Genomic DNA, 18565 nt, shown 5'->3' with positions numbered 1-18565 from the left:
AGGGCCCTCCTGGGAAACCGAGGCATGGAGAAGGGGACTGGACCTCTCTCCCACAACCAGGCACACCATGCCAGCACCTTGAGGCCCACCCAGGGACCCAGGGCATGAAGAAGGGGACTGGACATCTCTCCCACAACCAGGCACACCATGCCAGCACCTTGGGGCCCACCCGGGGACCTGAGGCATGGAGAAGGGGACTGGACCTCTCTCCCACAACCAGGCACACTGAGCCAGTGCCTCGGGGCCCACCCACAGACCCAGGGTATGGAGTTGGGGACTGGAACTCTCTCCCACAACCAGGCACACTGCACCAGTGCCTCAGGGCCTGCCCAGGGACGTGAGGCATGGAGAAGGGGACCGGACCACCCTCCCACAACCAGGCACAACATGCCAGCATCTCAGAGCCCACCCAGGGAGCCGGGGCATGGTAATGGGGACCAGACCTCCCTCCCACAACCAGGCACAACATGCCAGCACCTCAGAGCCCACCCGGGGACCTGAGGCAAGGAGAAGGGGAATGGACCTCTCTCCCACAACCAGGCACACTGCACCTGTACCTCGGGGCCCACCCAGAGACCGGGGACTGGACCCCTCTCCCACAACCAGGCACATGGCGCCAGTGCCTTGGGCTCTGCCCAGGGACCAGAGGCATGGAGAAGGGGACCAAACACATCCCACAACCAGACATACCACCAGTGCCAAGAAGCATGCCAAAAACAGCACCCCCACGTGGGTGGCCCACCACAGCCACCACAGTAACCATGGCTGCTGCAAAAGCGGCTAGACACCACAGCCACCACGCAGATCATCCGCCAACCACTGGAGTGCATTCACACAAGAAGAGTCACCAGCAGAGACAAAGAAAAGAAGAGGATGTCTCTTTCCACAAAACCCATTTCAGAGTGACAGAAGCAGCATCTGCTCTATGATAATATTGGGGGACCTGATCACATCTCTCAGTATTGGACAGATCATCTAGGCAACAGGTTAACAGAGCAACCATGATTCTTTCAGGAGAGAAGAAATCTAGGGCAATTAGAAGGGGGAGAGGGAGGGAATGGGGGAAGGGGAGGGAATGGGGGAAGGGGAGAAATTGGACAAGGGGCATAAAGAATAATTATGATTTGTAACAATATATATGCTAGTAATACTGATTTAATCAACATATCTCAATGTTCAGCCCCCAAAATATGTATAATTGATTTTGATTCAATAAATGAAATAAATTATTAAATAATAATAATAATAATAATAATTTTATTCTTTGGTAATGAATTTAAATGCGTTAAAGAAATTCTTTTATACAACTTAACTCTGCAATTACATTTTTCCATGTTCAATGAATGTTAATTTTCCACATTTCTTTCTAATTCTTACACAGCGTCTGGTTTTCCTCTGTCACATTAAATGCATTCTTCCCATTATGATGGCTGTTAAGAATTTTTGCCATGTACTGTTTCCATGCAGAGCAATATACAGAGCATAGGAACGTGTCACTAGTACCATCACAATAGTCACAGAATAATGAAAAAATAAATGATTTTTAATGAAGAATGTTGTAAACTGGAATGAATAATTTCTAATGAAGAAGGTTGGTGGATTATCACTGTAAATATGGCACTGTTTGTGTTTTGAGTGTATCTCCATGGAATAATATTCCTGTTCCTCTTTCCTTAAACTAGGTGAAGGAATTTGACTCAATATCTCGCCTGGATCAGTGGCTGACCACCATGTTGCTTCGTATCAAAAAGTCCATCCAAGGGGATGGAGAAGGAGACGGAGACCTAAAATGAAAAGTTTATATCTTTGTGGCATGCAGCTAACTCCTCTTTAGTTTTGTCTTAAAATCAAGTGATCTTTATGGGATGCCCATTGAATGGCTTAATTTTGTTGCATATGAGCCAAATGAGCTGTGTATTGTCTAAGCTCGCCGTGTCTGTGTCCCTGTGAAGTGGATGAGTGGTGGGAGACTCCTGTTCATCTTGTGCTTATGATGGGCTGTTTCATGCCTATCGGGATCCCCAGAGTTTTCTAAGAAGTTCTTCACAATTTCATTCCTATTATTTTGATATTTGTAGAGCCCATGTTTTATGTTGCTCATGTGTTTTTATGTCCTTTTTCTTGGACTTGAGTACCCAACCCAGTTGTTCTCATAGATGCTTTTCATATTCTCTATACATTGGCATCTGGATGTATTCTTTATATGTGTGTATTTAGTTTAGAACAGTTACTAGGAATGAGTTTATAACTTCATTAGACATTGTTTGTATTTTAATCTTGTGATTATTTTGATCGTGCTAGTGACAAGTTTCTTTTCTTTTTATATTATTCCATATGCTAACATGTGCATGGCAAAAATTTAGAACACCCAGGGTCTGTTTGTGTCACTTACATTGTGAAGAAAAGGAGTTTCCTGGCAATATTTGTATGAATGAATGTCAAGGTAGATTTGATTGAGTGCTTATGCATGCACATGCACACACAAGTAGGTAACATCTGTGAGAAGTGGAAATTTTCCTTTCCCTGGAGACAGTTTCCACTTTTAGTTGTAGTGGAAATCCCTACATTTGCACAAAAGTGTTTTAATTGGCACATTGTGTTCTTTATGTTCATACACTTTCCCACATTAAGGTGTTTTCTGTGCCATGGTCATGTAAATCTTGGTAAGGATAGATTTCTAAGTCACAGTTTGAGGATGTATGTAAATTTTATCCATTTATTGAACATGATGGGCTAGGTGAGATAAATATGGTACCAGAGTATATTTTATGTCCAACTGGACAAGAATCCCAACATGCTTCTGAAGGGACTTGATTTTTCTCTTAGCTGATAGAATTATTTTAGCTTGTATGTTTGAACTCTGTCCTGTTTATTTTAGTTTACATAATATATATTTGCTCTCTTGATTTATGAACGTGATTGTACCTATTATTTTGTATGCTGATATTGTACTTTGGTCAAGGTCTTGTTTCCTGAATCTCCTCTGTTCATATTATTATGCTTTTGATATGCATTTGTTGCCAGATATAACTTGTGGTTCTTTCTAACTTGTGCTGCTGTCATAATGACAGATAAGTAAACTCACATGTTATAGTAGTATTGGAATGGTGTTTTCATTTTGGGATGGCCCTTGATGGTGACTTGTAGGATTTTGTTGGGCAGGTGTTGAGTGGGAGTGCCCAGGCCTGGGCCAAGCGATGGGAGTTTGAGGAATGGTGAGTAGGTCAGTCTAGGATGAAAGAAGAGAGAGTAGCAGGAAATGAAATTTAAAGGGCCAGCTGAGGCCGGATTATAGCAGTTCTACATCAGGTGGCTGTAAGGATTCACTGGCTGTCATTATGGTGGTGATATGCGTGAAGGGACTGGTGGAGCAGGAAGCTCAGTGATGGCAGTGTTCACTGGGGGTAGAGGGAATGGGCCAGAAGATGTGGACACTCTGGCCATGGGCCCTGGAATCTGATGAGGATCTCTTCCTTCCTTCCAAGTTCTGGGGTTCTTAAGTGAAAGCTGGCTATCACTGAAGGTAAAATTTGGAAAGGAGCCCAGTTAGTACTTCACTCCCTGTTAGAATCCCTTATGAAAAAATGATCAGAGAGAAAAATGGGTTCTTGTTGCTGTACCTAATGTATTCTGTAAGTAGCCCAATGCCTGTTAGTGACAAGGAGGTGTGGGGATTGATTCTGCAGCTTGAGTCCTCTGGCTTTAGGTATCTTCCATTAGGAGAGCATTTCAGCACGAGGCAGCCATCATGCTTGTTCCATCACTAGTTGAAAAAGTTCGTTTCCATTTGCTAAAAGAATCTTCTGGTCTGACCACTTAAGTATAAGCCATTAAGACAGTTCTGTTTAGCTTTTATCAGCATCCAGTAATAGACCCCTGTGTGAAGAATAGATGTGTTTTTGTAAAAATAGTGTTTATAACATTTTATTATGTCAATCAGAGAGTTGCTTGCTTGTATTAAAATAAGCACTAGGACCAGTGCCTGGGTTAAGAATTTTTGTTTTTAATATTTCACATGAAAAGAATAAAAGTAGAGTCGGCCCTTTGTAACCACGAGTTCCACATGTATAGATTCAACCAATTGTGGATTGAAAATATTTGGGGGGGGGGGATAATAAAAATTAATACAAATAAAAAATAACAGTATACAGTATAACAACAATATAGTATTACATAGCATTTACATTGTACTAGGTATTATTATTAATCTAGAGATGATTTAAAGTATATGGTAGGACATGCATAGGTTATATGCAAATATTACTCCATTTCAAGTGAGAGACTTGAGCATCTGTGGATTTTGGTATTCATCGGGGGTCCTGGAATTTCTCAGGGCTACCGAAGGACGACTACAGAACAGACCCATCAGGAGATAAAAGGAGAATGAGAAAAAAAGCCTAGACCAACAGTATACAAACTTACTTCCTTGATATGTCCCAGGGACATAGGACTAGTGCCATGTTATGAGATGCCTGTTGATTAGATTTTCAAGATTTATAGAATGCTGTTTATGAACAAAATATAATGATTATTTATGTTGCAGTTCTTATACTTTAGCGAATCTGGGGGTTAGTTCATAGTCGAAGTCAGTTAAAATTTCTTACAGGAAAGCTTTGCTTTTTGTGGCAACATTTTTATAGCTTGTATGAGTTCCCATTTTTGTTTAATGATTTGAAGACAGTATTTTTGCAAAGCTGTGACCATGTGTGGTGGTGTCACTGTAACCAAAGTATATGCACCAGCCCTTGTACATACGTTTATTGTTTCTTCTGATACCACGCATTTAAAATGTCCAAATGCAAACCTTTGTGATGTTCTTTGGAGGATTTGGCAGCACAGCGTGCCCCTGTGACCTGCCCACTGTGGTGTGAGCTGTGACCAGTAGCAAGTTTCCTGCCCTGTGAAGTCCTGAGTTGCTCTTGGGCAGGGGATTACATTATGAAAACCATGTATCAAGAAATCTGCTTTTGCAGAAAGTGTTTGTTTCATGTGAGCCTGTATAGTAAATAAAGTGGAAATTATGAGTAATATTTTGACTAGTCTTTCCTAGCTAAATTTGCACAGATCAAAGTAGCTTCCTTTCCTTGAAGTTGTTCCTGTTAGGTCGAAGGTAGTGGGCATTACTATTCTCTAGGCTCTTTGAATCTCCATCACTTGATGGGAATGCAGGGCACTGTAATAATAATGGTTTTGTAGGCTAAGGTTTTAGAAGAAAACCCCAGTTATGTTTGTTGATGCAGCCCACTAAATGTGTATGAGAACTGCCGGCCTCACATTCTCAGCCCTTCCTTGAATCCTTTAGGCTCTGCAGTTACTTGCAGAGTTGAGGAAGGAGCCGTTGCCAGAAGACTGTTGCGTGGTGGAGAGGTGAGGAACCCCAAAGCCTGACACTTCTCTCGCCTGAGAAAGTGCCAGTCAAACTGGGCAGTGTGGGCATTTATTTTAATCTTGCAACAGGCCGGCCCTGTGGCGCACTCGGGAGAGTGCAGCGCTTGGGAGCGCAGCAGCACTCCCGCCGCAGGTTCGGATCCTATATAGGAATGGCCGGTGAAAGCGCGGTGCAGGCGACACCACATCAAGGGTTGCGATCCCCTTACCAGTCACGAAAAAAGACAAAAAAAAAAGAAAATCTTGCAGGTATCTGTGCAGGGACAGCACAGGCCCCAGGGGAAGAGCCAAGCCTACTGACCACTGGGGTCTGAAGTTCTGGGGAGGAAGGGGACCCATGGGGGTAGTGTAGGCCAGCTAGCCCTGTCTTCTATCTTAGAGCATTCATTTTGAATCCTAAAATATATCCCTAAGTAATTGAAAGCAAATTAAAAAAAAAATTAATGGTAGAACACTTCATCCCACTCTAGGAATTCTGAGAAGTTGTTGGTCATTCAAGGACTAATCATTTAAATATCTCTTCTCAGAGTCAGTTTCCTAATACAGAAAAAGGCTCTGCTAAGGTGATGTGCTAGATGGCCCTCTGACCTGTGTCTGTGGCCTTTTCAGTCACATCTGCTCCTGTCCATTAACATGTGAACAAGCCCCTTTGCACAAGTGCCCTCCTGCAACTTCTCCATACATACATGAATACCATCAAGTTTAGTTAAATGGACAAGCAAGCACCCATCTGGTGTCACAAAAAGTTGAACTCCCCAGCGTGACAAGGTATAACGTTTATAGGTTCAAATTAAATTATAAGTTCTATTCAAATCTGTTTGGATAATCACCTGCAGCAAAGCCACATTTCTGTTAAAATCACCTTTAATAAAGGTCTTCACCACTACATGCCCCAGTTTTTCAAACTCTGTACAACAAAAACTTGGTAAAACCAAAGGCCGCAGAGAGTATTTCACACAACATGGTTGAAGGCACGAGGTCACCTCCTATATGGCCTTTACTAACGCTTTGGGAGCAGTGTGCCCGCCCAGCATACTTTCCTCATTACACACTTGGGACCAACATCCTCACAGGGCAGCCTCACTTGCAATCAGTGAGGCTGTACTTGATCAGGAGAGAGAGAGGGAGAAACCACCCACCCCCAACCACGTCCTCTGTAATGAGTCTTCTGTGGGGTTTATGGGCTTCCTTGCTCTCAGGGACAGCCTTATCCTCCCAGGAGGGGGATAGAGAAATGTGTATAGAGTTGACTCTTTTTGATGCTTACTTTAACATTACAGCGAAGAAACTGGCGGGAGGTGCGCTGTGCTTTACCACTCCCCAGCACAGCCACTGCTGCGAGTGGCCAGCAGAGGGCAGCTCTGACTGTACAGAATAAAGGCTATAGACCCTGATTTTAAATTTCATTATTCATGTAATTAAGCAAATTATACTTGTTTCAATTAAGAACCTTACTTCTGCAGAGCCTAAATTATAACAATGGGAATAAACTTAGAACTACAAAACTACTTTTACAAAGCAGACATTTATTAACACATTTAACAATTTTTTGTAGAACTTCTAAAACAAATTCAAGACAAGAATTCTTCCAGTAGGTAAGAAAATAATCTATTGCTTAAATTCCTTCTCATCAAGATGACTTTATTCCATAAAACAGTACATCAGCTGGGCAAGTTCAGTCTCCAGTTACCAAGATTAATATGGTTTGATGGTCTATCTTTTGTAAACAACTAGGACACAATAACATTGTCATAACTGAAGTAATTCAGCACTGCGAACTTCAAGAGCAGGTGTGAAACATGTTATCAGCGCCTGAAACACCTGTAGTGGCGTCACTGTTTACTCTGAACATAAGTCAAAATAGGTACTTCGGAAGAACATCTTCCCTCATCAGTTTCTGGCATAGTGCAGCTATATCTTCTCCTGGAACTTAAAAAGTAACTTCCTCTCAGAAAACCAGTGTTTTCACAGCAAGTTTAATAAATTAAAAATGTAGGGAAAAAAGCAACTGGTGAATAAAAGAATTTGCTTTAAGTTTTTCTTTTTAAATTAATATGTTTAAGGGTTTACATGTGCATCAAAGCATTTCACAAGCATGTGGCAACATACCCAAGGCCCTGGAACCAAACGTCAGGTTTAGCACATACAGCAGAATCATCTTTTCATTGTGAAATTTTGAGCAGTAATTAAGTCCAGCATGAGATAGCCAAAGGAGCATTTAAGACGTTGCTGGTTCTTCACAATCCACTTTAAGGCATAATCAGAAATAAGTGTGCCGAGGCTTCTGGTCCCTTCTGCTGTATTCTCACATGCTCCCAAGAAAACAGACATGTGGCAATTACTGGTCTTTTTAAATCTCTAAATGTGGAAATGAGGAAGTCTGGGTTTCTAGAAGTGACAGAGATCAAGTCAGAAAAGCCTGGCAAAAATACTAATGCTCTGTGTTCTAAGATTTGCCACGATCACCTTACTTTGTTAAAAAAAAAAAAAAAAGACTACACACATTCAAGTACTTTAAAGCCTCTTGCTTATTTTTTGACACGTCTTTGCAAAAATACTATCCTGTTTGCTCTTTGGTAGGAAGCTTTTACCTAATCCGATTTTTAAGAATGAAACTGAACAGCCACGTCTCATTTCAAAAGTTGACTTTGACAATTTTCCTAGCTACATATGTGCTGTGAGTAGAGATTATACTAAGTAGTTTTGCAAGTGTCCAATTTGTCATTCCTTTTTTAGTGCCTACAAATGGGGGGCAGGGGAATGAATGCAGTAATCCATTTCTTCAGTCCCATTCGAGGGTCCCCAGGGCAAATCTGATTTGCTCCAATTGGACAGGGAAGAAACAGTTGAAATTACATGGCCCCAGTTTTATTTCAGCTTGGTAGAAAGATACCCTATAAGTATCAGAGAAGTAAATCTACATGGAAGTGTAAGGCAGGGTGAGAGACCAGGAGGACCATTAACAGCAATTTCATTCATGAGCTGGATCAATGCTCTGTACTCTGCAATTAAGACAAGCAGTTGTCTAAACATCAAAATAATCAAGCAGTAGAATGATTAATGCATACAACCTACACCAGAATTAAGTGAGGCTATGTTAACTGCCTTGTTGATAAAAGTGTAGCTAAGATCATGCAGATCAGGATTTTTAAGGGAAAGCTTTAAAAATGCTGTGATAAAGACGTGCAAGTTATTAGAAGTTCAGGAAAACCTGAGACCATTCTTGTCCACATCTTTGAACATGGACAGCTCTTAGCCCCTGGCGTTATCCTGAGCACAGCTATCACATGCAAAGACTGACAAGATGGGCATATAAATTCAAGCTCTTATTCCATGTTGGTCAAAGAGTGAAACTGTGTGGGCATTGAGTCTGTCTGTGGAGTCAGCTCACTGAGCTCACTGATGGTGGTGGCGAGCAGAGCATTCTGGGACACCACGGAGTCGTCGGACTTGCAGGCTGTGTCTGCAGAGCTGTTTTCATGCATGGTAGGTACACTGCCTTGGACTGCAGCCAGGTTGTGAAAGTGGCCATTTTCTGCAAAAGACAGCAATTTATCTGAAAGTTTGGACGATGCATATTCTTCATCAGGCTGTTCAGTCTTGTGCCCTTCATCATTCTTGGGTGAGCCATCTACAATTACAAGGAAAGACTTCCATGGAGTATTCTTATCATGTATCTACAAATCAAACACAAAACAAAAGTCACTGAATGAATGTGTCCCTGAACAAGCACATCTTTTAAAATGATAGTCTCTCTTCAATTTAAATTGGGTTTCTACTTGAGACCCCCGTTCACTAACTGCTTATTACCACTACTACTGTTAGAAAGTATCATGGACTGTCCTTTCCTTGAAACTAAAGATGTGGTTTTTCACTTCATTCACTATGTGAATGTACTCACTGCAGAGAAAACCTGAGGATAAAATACCTGTTGTCTTTTGTCACCACCTTGTGGAATGACTACAGGTATTTCTGACATTTTAGGGTTATGTGTATCTAAAGACCAGCAGTTTTTCATTATCAAATGAGCCGTCCTATTGCTTACTGAGGTGTGCCGCCGAAGAGTGGACTTGTCGGTAAACGTCCGTCCACACGCATTACACATAAATGGCTTCTCTCCCGTGTGGATTCGATGGTGGCGCTGGAGAGCGTTGAGCTGGGTAAACTGCTTACCACACTGGTCACAGCAATAGGGACGTTCCCCTGAGACAGAAAGAAGAAAACTACTGGTTCATCTCTTTAGCCCACCGTATTTAATTCTGGATACATTCTGGAATTATGCTATTTGCAAACCTGTGGAAGCCTCAGCATTCCACCATAAGGAAGGCTATGTTGGGAATGACTCCGAGGGTCAACTGACAGATCAAAGCTACTATCCTTATAATACCAAAGTTTTTGGCCTATACCAAAAAATAGGCCAAAATCCATACCTGCAGCTATAGAAATGACACCTATTTCCCACAGTAATGAAGTTTAAAATTCCAAGTCCCCTAATAATTGCATTTTCTTGTGTGTACACTAACATGTATAGATCATTATCCCTTTTATAATCTGAAAGTGTTCACATATCCATATCCATATTCAACCATTCATGTCATGGGTAAACTGTCCTTTTGAATAAAGAAAGTTGCAAAGGGACTTGGTTGTATTCTATTTGCACACAAAATTGCTCCCACTTTTCAGTTTCTCAGAGCCAGAAACTAGAAACAGAAGTAAAAAATATGCTATTATGAAATAAGAAGTTTGGCCAGTTTTCTCCTAAAGCTTAATTCCGAATAGTTTTCTAGTAAATCTAAAACCTTTGGCATATTTTTCTTGCCAAATTTAACTCCCTTCCCTGGGACATTCCAGCCATACCTGTGTGGACTTTCATATGCTGGTAAAGTGAATTCCGCTGGGCAAAAGTCCTGAAACATACTTCACATTTAAAGGGTTTGGATCCAGTATGGATTCTATTGTGATGTTTTAAGTACTCCTTAGAAGCAAAACTCTTGCCACATGTTTCACACATAAAAGGCCTTTCACCTACATAAAAAGATGAAATAAAGTGAGAAACAACAGAGTCATTAATAACACATGGGAAGAGTAGGTGCAGTCTTAAAACCATATGAACTTCTCGAAAGTGCCTTGATGGGCAGCATGTCACATTTTCTAGTTGAAACTATCATAAAGCATTTATTCACATAAGATGCTTGCTACATGCTGAAAGTTTGTGTAAAATTGCCTTGGAAATCCCAAGAAAAATTCCATTAGACTAGAAGCAAAGAGATATTGTTCAGCCAGCTCACATTTTAGAAATGTAGTCATTCCAAAACAAAATAATTTTTATAACTTCTGTTTGGAGGAATTGTTGGATTATTTTCAAAGAAGCACTTCTATAGACCTTTATCAAAATAAAAGTCCTTGAAAGGAGAGGAAGTTTACAATGTATACATACACGTATAACTGTTCTAGAGTATTCCAATCAACTTGACTGGACTGGAGGACAACAAAAAAATGCTGTAAATACTGTTTTCCTTTTTGTAATTTAAGCCCTTTAATCTCACAAATCAGACTTATCTAATTATCGGATGTGCTGATTTCACAAACATCAAAATAAAAATATTGGCTCTAGTAAAATACTAACAATATTACCATCAAATGACCAATTTTAATTTAATCCTTCAGTATGACCTGACACTGTCCCCACCCCTAAGCTTCCTTTAGACACCAATTCTGCTCATTCTGTAGTCTAGAATTTTATAGCATTAAATGCCTCACCTCTGTCTCACCTGCATTTGAACTTGAGGCCCACATAACAGTGCTTAGAAATGCAAAGAACTGGATTAGTGAAATTGGAACAGTTAGATTCTGCATACTTCTGTATCACGTACGGCAAGATTCTGAACCTCAGGGTTGCTGTGCTGAACCAGAATAAAGCCAACTTAAATTTTCTCCCTCATATAATAAAAATCATATCTCAAAGATTTTGGAAAACAGAAATGAGATAATCTCACCACCTTAATACATCACATAACAATTTATTGTCTTCTGGTCTCATGTGCAGGTTTTCAATACAGTTGGGATTAACTGTATGCTTAATTGTGCATTTTTAAATTCAACATCCTAGAACAGATGTTTTTAAATACCTTTCAAAGCCCTTACTCTGAATGGCCGGGTCACGAGCCCAGGGGTGGATTTATGAACTACTTCCTTTGGTTGGACAATCAGGTTGTTTCCAATTCTTCATCATTAAAAATAGCAAGAAGAGAGATAATAGCATATAGCTCTTCCTATATTTTGGACAATTTCTTTAGGACAGCTTCCTGGAAATAGAATTGTTGGCTTAAACAGCAGGCACTATTTCATACCTCTTGATAACTAAGACACCTGAGACCTGTATGCCATATCCTATTGTGCAGTGGTGTAAAAGCCATGGCCATGTGCGCACACCAGCACTGCAGGCAATGGGCGTGTTTTTATTCATTTTTGCTCACTTACTAGATGCAAAAGCTGTATCATGGCTTTAACCTGCACCACACTGGTAGATGCTGACTTCTAAGTGAATCAACTGCAGTTTCCTTCTATAGCTAGGAAAGACATTCAATCACAACAGCATGAGTATTTACCTGTGTGACACCTTTTATGATAAATCAGCATGTGGTTCTGAGTGAATCTTGCACCACATTCATCACAGACAAAAGGTTTTTCCCCTGTATGAATTCTGAAAGTACAACATTCAGATGATAACTTAGGATAAATTTCAAAGCTCACTTTGCAATAAAAATTTCTATTCTATCCTCCAAAACTTGTTTATTCCAAGAGACCTGATGAGAATGACTTGGAAGTGACAGGTCAAGAGCCCATAATCTCCATCCCAAAATAAACTGAGTTTCTGCACAAGGCCAATAAGTTGACACATTTATTTCCCCATGAATCATGTTCATCACATCTGCTCATGTGCCTCACTGTTTACTAAGGTACATGCAGGTAGAAACCATACATTTGCATGCTTTTTAAAAACAAGAGCACTTTCTAATATTGGTAAAGCTTCCTCATTCAGAATAATCAGCCACAAACACCTTAAGACCTACTGCTGACAAAGTACCACATAATCAAACATTTTACTATCATTTCCTAATATTACCAGTCTAGAAAGGAGAACTGTTCTTAAAATATTTAAGAGACCTGGTTTCTGAGGAGTATGCGTAAGCATTTTAATTTCACATCTAGTACGAAGTAGCAATCAATCATGATTTACTGAGCACTTCCTAAATCAAGTATTTTAAACTTATTATATAGAGTAAAAGATGATGAATACCATGCTACCACCCCAGAGGCCAGCCTAGGCTTGAGGGCAGATCTAGAACAGAGGAGAAAACTTAACCGCTTGTTGGGATTTCAAGCCTAAATACTGAGAAATGTAAGAAAACGTTTAAAAACTGAACAGCACCCACCTACAATTCAAAAACAAACTAACACACAGAAAACACTGCCCATCCTGATTCTGGAGTTTAGACTAACCGCATGGCACACTCTCCAAGCCCCGAGGACTAAAAGACCAGAGAAGTGTCCTAAAGCCTAATGTCATCTCACCGAGAATTTCAATGGGATCTGAGGACTTCAATGAGATTGTGGGATCCAGATGGTCACAGAACCCAAGTTCTAAATGAAGAGTCAGGAAAAGAGAAATAAAAGTAATCAGCCCCAACTCCTCCTCAAGAACGAAGGGGCGTGAACATCACAGGCCCCCGTGGGGCAGCAGACCGGGGGACTGGCGCTTTCAGCGGCCCTGGGCAGCAGCAGGCAGCTCTAGGAATGCGTCAGGGGGCAGGTGCGGGTCCCCACTGGCCCGAGGGCTGCAGGAACGCTAGGGAGTTTCGGAACAGGTGAAGAAGAGCCACCTATCACCGCTTCTCTACTTTGAAAGAATTCAAAGCTGTCTCAATAGCCTTCCAGCTTTTGGGAAACAAATTAAGTGGGGAGTCTAGAGATGTGGCCCCCTGGTCCGAATGCTAGAACCGCCTCAATTCCTCGCCATGCGTTTCCAGAAGAGGAAGTCCCTGTAACCGGCCCCGTTCTGGGAAGCCTGTCTCGGCGGCCCCGGGCGGCCGCCCCGCGTACCTCATGTGCGTCTTCAGCGCCGAGGGCTGCGAGAACTTGGCGCCGCACTCGGTGCAGCCGTAGGGCCTGTCGCCCGTGTGCGTCCGCTCGTGCAGCCGCAGCGCCGTCTTGGAGCTCAGGCCCTTTCCACACTGGCCGCAGCGGTGCCGCTCGCCGCCGCCCTCGTGCACCTGCACCACATGCCGCTTCACGTCCTTCTTGCGCTTGAACTTCTTCCCGCACAGCTCGCACGGGAAGTGGCGCTCACTGCTGTGCACATGGCGCTGGTGGCTCTTCAGGTTGCAGCGGTTGGCGAAGGTCTGGCCACAGGTATCGCAGCGGTAAACCACCTCGGTGGCTACTCCGTGCTGGTGCTTGATGTGCTTCAGGAAGCTCTTCTCATACAGAAAGGCTTTCTCGCAACCGGTGCACTTGAAGTTGCTCTTCTTCTGCTCCCCCTCGTCCTCCTCTTCCTCCTCCCCCGCTGCTTTTGGCAACACTTCCTCTAAGTCCGCACCAGCACTGCAGCCCTCATCTTTTGTAACTGGCTCCATCTCTATTCCAGCACTGCCTGGGCTTTGGTCCTGGGGACACCCGCAGTCCCCCACATCATCATCCTCAGCACTTTTCTGCTGCTCTCGAAGTCTTCTTGTGTATTTCTTTTTAGGGATTTCCACAAATACTTTTCTTCCAGCCAGCCTTCCACTAGCTCTTCTGATTTTAGGGTAGGGAGGCTTAACTACCTCTTTCTTCTTGTCTAGTTTCTCCTTGGACTTCCTCAGTGACATATCTGGCGACATGCCGTTGCTGATTCTCTCTACCGGGTAGTCTGAGGAATCCGCAAGGACACTGGATTGAGGACTGTCCAGGGCCTCACTTGCCCTGGAGTCCAGAGCAACACTGACTTGGGAGCCACTGCTCACCTCTGCCTCCTGAGATTCTGAGAAATTCTGCAACTCCAAAAGCACCGACTCTAACATCTGTTTCTTTAATTGAAAACAAGTTTCTGATAAGTCCAAACATTTTAACTTTTCAGCCATTTCCAGCATTCGCTGCACCCGATCTTCTTCCACCTGTACCTTAGCAGTGTAGACAAACTCAAGAAATGAAGCAAAGTCAACAACTTGCACTTCATTTAAATACACATTAGTCCTCGTACCACCCACACTCTTCTCATTGAGGAATACTTCCTTAAAAAACTTGCTGGTGGCTGCCAGCACTGCTTTGTGGGCCATGAAGTCTTCACGGACACCCTGATACTCCACACTGACTGTCACATCACACAAGTGACCGAGAAGGCGTAGCTCATGCATTTCATGCAGAAGGTTAAGTGGTGAGGATTTGGATTCCAGCAGAACTGCACCACTTTCCATCTTTCTTCTTTCCAAAAACAGCTTTGAAAACAAAAACAAGAATTATCTCAAGCATGAGCAATCTCCTGAAGTAAAAGGACTAAAACTTAAAGGGATTATTTCAGTTCCTTGGAGGACATAAACTGATTAGCAATTTAGCTTTTCTCAGGTAAAGATTCAAATCATTTCACTTCTTAGCAGTTTTCTGAAGTCCTGATGCATTTTCATAAGACAATATTTGCATGAGAAAATATTACTAAGAAGGTCCCTCCAATGAAAAACATAAATGATTAGTTATAATTAGTGAAATACATCAAAGCAGTAATTTGCTAATCGAGGTCATTTTCTAATTTGCTTACAGACACAGACCCCAAACTGTAATAGAATTTATGGCAACAATCATGTCTAGTACTTTGATCAGGAAGCAAGATAATTAAAATGAAACACATGACTGACACTGTTTGGGAGCAAACCGTAAAGGATCATTGCTGCCTTTGAAAACAACCAACTAAATAAACACTTTCCATGAAGAAAACTTCCTGGAAAAGTAGTTCACAATCTATTACCATTTCCAACACCACTAAATGGCTCATAATTTGAATTACCATTACTCTACTGAAACAATGCAAGTTTCACAGCTTTACAGGTTGTGTTACCATGAGCGAGTCATTTGATTTCTTTGGACCTTAGCTCCCCGCCCCCTGTGGAAGGCTTCAATGAGTGCATCTTGTCAAGTGCCCACAGCTGTGCCTGAAACTTGCAGGCTAGTTGTCACTAGCTTCCCAGGCACAGGCAAAGGTGCTAGCATGATCCTCATTTCATAAGATGAAGAACTAACGAGGTAAGCAGTGGCTGGGACTTGAGTCTGGGCCTGGTGGGACTCTGGACTCAAATGAAACTGCTCAACACTCTCACCTCAGCCCTGCCAAATGTAAAAAGCCAGCTTTACTCCCGAGATCTTGCCACTGCAGTGGGCATGCAGATTTCACCCACCCCACTCCCAGGCCTCCTGTCCTCCGGCTCCTTACCCCCACCCCATCTCCATTTCTTCTGCTTTGCTAGTACTCTCTCCAGACCCCCTGGATACATGCTTTCTCCTCAAGACTCACTCATCCCTGACCTGCTCTGGAAACTAACTTCATCTTCCAAGTTGGCTTTGGTTCCCAAGTCTCCACCCATCCAAAGCACCCACCCTCCTTCTAACCTCCTTCAGCCAGATCTCAGATATCACCTCGGACTCAATGACATGTCTAGAACAGAACTTGTGATCATCTTATATGGCTCCCTACAACCACCAGCTCCCTGCAGGGAAAGTGAAGACAAATGGTCAGTCCCTCCAGGGTTCAGAATCTTGCCGAGCATTTGATGTAATTGCGCATGTGTACCCAGGTGTTCCTGGGTTGTCTGATTCACATCCGGGTGTTCTGGGTTATCAGACTTAAGTATGACGGACGAGTGGCTCTGCTCCACAGCAGGGCTTCCCCTCAACCCCCCTGCTGGACACTGTTGCTGTAAGCTGTCACTGCTGAGGAAGCTGAGGGCTGAGTTCATGTCGTCTGCCAACGGCTCCGGGGATCTTTCCCAATTACTTAGCTCGTGAATCTGCGTGTAAGGGGTCGGGTGACCCAGCCAGGCACGTGAGGGGTTTGTGGCCCAGTCTGTAGGGCAGGTTTGAGGGGTCTATGGGCCCTAACCCCTAGCCCTAGCTTTAGCCCTAGCAAACAACTGGCTGCTTGGGCAGGATTGCAACAATTGCTCTAACCTTACACCCACCAACATGAAGACTGTCCTGCAGAGTTCAATTGTAAAAACAGCATTTACGAATCTCGAGCAATGTCACCTAAAGAAGATTCCAGTAAACTGAGAATACTGACAAGGCCTAAGTAAAGGATACACTGGGGGGAGAAGTATCAGTGATTCCAGCCCCAGCCAGGGGAGAAAAGGCCGCAGGTGGCTCTTCTAGCCTGATGCCCGTTCCCCCAGCCCTGACTTTCCCAAACCTCTTCCAATGGGGCCCTGGAGGGGACGCGAGTCCTCACAGGCAGGCTGGCAGTGATTTCTCTGAGTCAATCAAGTGGGTTCTGAGTACGATTTCCTACTTTGCATGATTATGGCAGAGGAGGCACTGATCATGGCGACAGGGCTATGTGCGGCCCGGTGACAGCTCAACGGCATTCCGGCCGCCTCTCGGTGCGCCCAGCATTTGCACTAACATCGGCAGCTCCTCGGGTCCCCAGGCTTATAGTGCCAGCGCCCTTCCCGAGGAGACCCTGCTCTCCGCAGCCCCTTCCACAGTCATGGGGATGCCGGTTTTCCAGTTGGTCTTAAAGCCATCATCGTCCTCGCCGTTCTGACGGCACCCGCCCCCACCCTGCCCGAGTCCCCAACGCAGCCACCTAGCCACCTCCGGCGTCCTGGCCCCTTCTGCCCCTCCAAAGACGATGCAGAACAAACTACACCAACCAGAGTCCAGCCCCTCCTCGGCCGCCGTACGTCCCCTTCCCGACGTGGGCATCTGGGACCGCGTGGATCCGGCCTGTCCCTCGGGCCTCGGGCCACCCAGACCCCCTCCCTGCCCCGCATCCCTGAAGCCCACCCCTCCTCCGGACAGCCGGGAGGCGGAGGCGAGGGGCCGGGCCGGGCCCGGCGGGCCGCATACTCACCTCCCAGTCGGCACCCTCACAGCCGCCGCCACCCACTGGTCCTGGCCCGCAAGAACTGCCGGCCCGGCGGGGCGGGGCGCGGCATCCGGCGAGGGCACCGCCCATTGGCTGCTGCGGGCCCCGCCCCGCCGTCGGACGGCCCCGCCCCCTCGCAGTGCCGGGGGGTGCTACTGCGCGCGCACGTCCGGCTGCGGAGGCCATTCGGGCAGAGTTAAATGAGCCGACGTGTACTGGGCTTGCACGACCGTCTGGTCGCGCCGGATTGCGTCACCCGCCGCGAGCCAAAGCCTGCACCTGCGCAGAAGATAGCGACGGCCGCGCTGAGGCTTTCCGCGGCGGGGAGCGGGGTCGCGGGAAGTCACGTGAACGTCCAGGGCGGGAGGTCACTTTCCGGAGCACTTCCGGCCGCCGGCCCCACGGGGCGTGCAGCGTCGCGGTCGGGGCTGGTCTCCTGCTGAGAGCGGCGAGGTTTACGGTGTGGAGCCCGTCCGTGGGTCACCGTGGCCGCGCGAGGGGCCGTCGTGGAGAGGCAGGCGCGGCGCGGCTGGGCGTGGCCCCGCACGGGAGCTGCGGGGAGCTCGGCGGGGTCCCGCCCCTGCTGCGGTCCGGGCGCGCAGTGCGGCTGCAGCCGCTCCTGACCGGCTGCATCGTACGGCTTTGTTTGTCCGGGCGTCTCCGACGCAGACGAATGGCCTGAGTGCTCGTTATGGAACGTCTCCAGAGACCCATCCATTGTTCCGAGGAAAACACAGTTTATGCCCTAAGATTCTTTGAATAATTCAGCTCGAAACCTTGCTGTTTCCGCCAGTCCTTACTCGATCCTAACTAAAACCCCGCTTTGAAAGACCTGTCTTAAATCAAACTTCGAGTTCTCAGTGAATTCCGACCTTGCCTTCCGGCTCCTAGCCACTACTAAAGCTTTACTAGGTCATGTTCTCCCTCACTGAGGCCAGCAATAAACTCAGCCTTGTTATCAAAAGGTTGTGTTCGTAATGTTAGGGGAGTATAAGGACAAAAATACAAATTAGAAATAAAAGGCTTAATTCTCCAGTTTAAAATAAGCGTTCAGATTTTACTCCC

The 18565-nt window shown here is 44.7% G+C and overlaps 2 protein-coding genes across 4 annotated transcripts in view; one reads left to right on the top strand and one right to left on the bottom strand.

Annotated features, from left to right (window-relative positions):
* The window catches only part of NAPB (NSF attachment protein beta), a 40564-nt gene extending 38771 nt beyond the window's left edge, over positions 1-1793 (top strand). For all 3 annotated transcript variants that reach the window (XM_063115086.1, XM_063115085.1, XM_063115084.1), the window contains one exon: positions 1683-1793. In XM_063115086.1, coding sequence (XP_062971156.1) covers positions 1683-1793 — 111 coding nt within the window. The remainder of the gene's footprint in view (positions 1-1682) is intronic.
* Positions 1794-6975: 5182 nt separating this feature from the next.
* Positions 6976-17524, bottom strand: GZF1 (GDNF inducible zinc finger protein 1). Its single transcript, XM_063114526.1, has 6 exons — positions 17486-17524; positions 13492-14864; positions 11997-12091; positions 10246-10413; positions 9434-9591; positions 6976-9065 (listed from the first exon to the last, which is right to left on the bottom strand). Exons 2-6 carry the CDS (start codon positions 14841-14843, stop codon positions 8715-8717), a joined length of 2124 nt encoding a protein of 707 aa, XP_062970596.1. The 5' UTR covers positions 14844-14864; positions 17486-17524; the 3' UTR covers positions 6976-8714.
* Positions 17525-18565: the final 1041 nt, after the last annotated feature.

This window comes from Cynocephalus volans, chromosome 11, assembly GCF_027409185.1.
Source record: "Cynocephalus volans isolate mCynVol1 chromosome 11, mCynVol1.pri, whole genome shotgun sequence".
NCBI classification, from domain to species: domain Eukaryota; kingdom Metazoa; phylum Chordata; class Mammalia; order Dermoptera; family Cynocephalidae; genus Cynocephalus; species Cynocephalus volans.
This window is presented reverse-complemented; position numbering and strand designations above follow the sequence as displayed.

Bases quoted from the DNA above. Each gene is read 5' to 3' on its own strand.
- GZF1 (XM_063114526.1), bottom strand. From the start codon at position 14,843: ATGGAAAGTGGTGCAGTTCTGCTGGAATCCAAATCCTCACCACTTAAC. The intron at 12,092-13,491 runs GTACGCGGGGCG...TTGTACTTTCAG, and splicing joins GCGCTGAAGACGCACATGAG to AATTCATACAGGGGAAAAAC. The intron at 9,592-10,245 runs GTATGGCTGGAA...TTTCTGTCTCAG, and splicing joins GCATATGAAAGTCCACACAG to GGGAACGTCCCTATTGCTGT.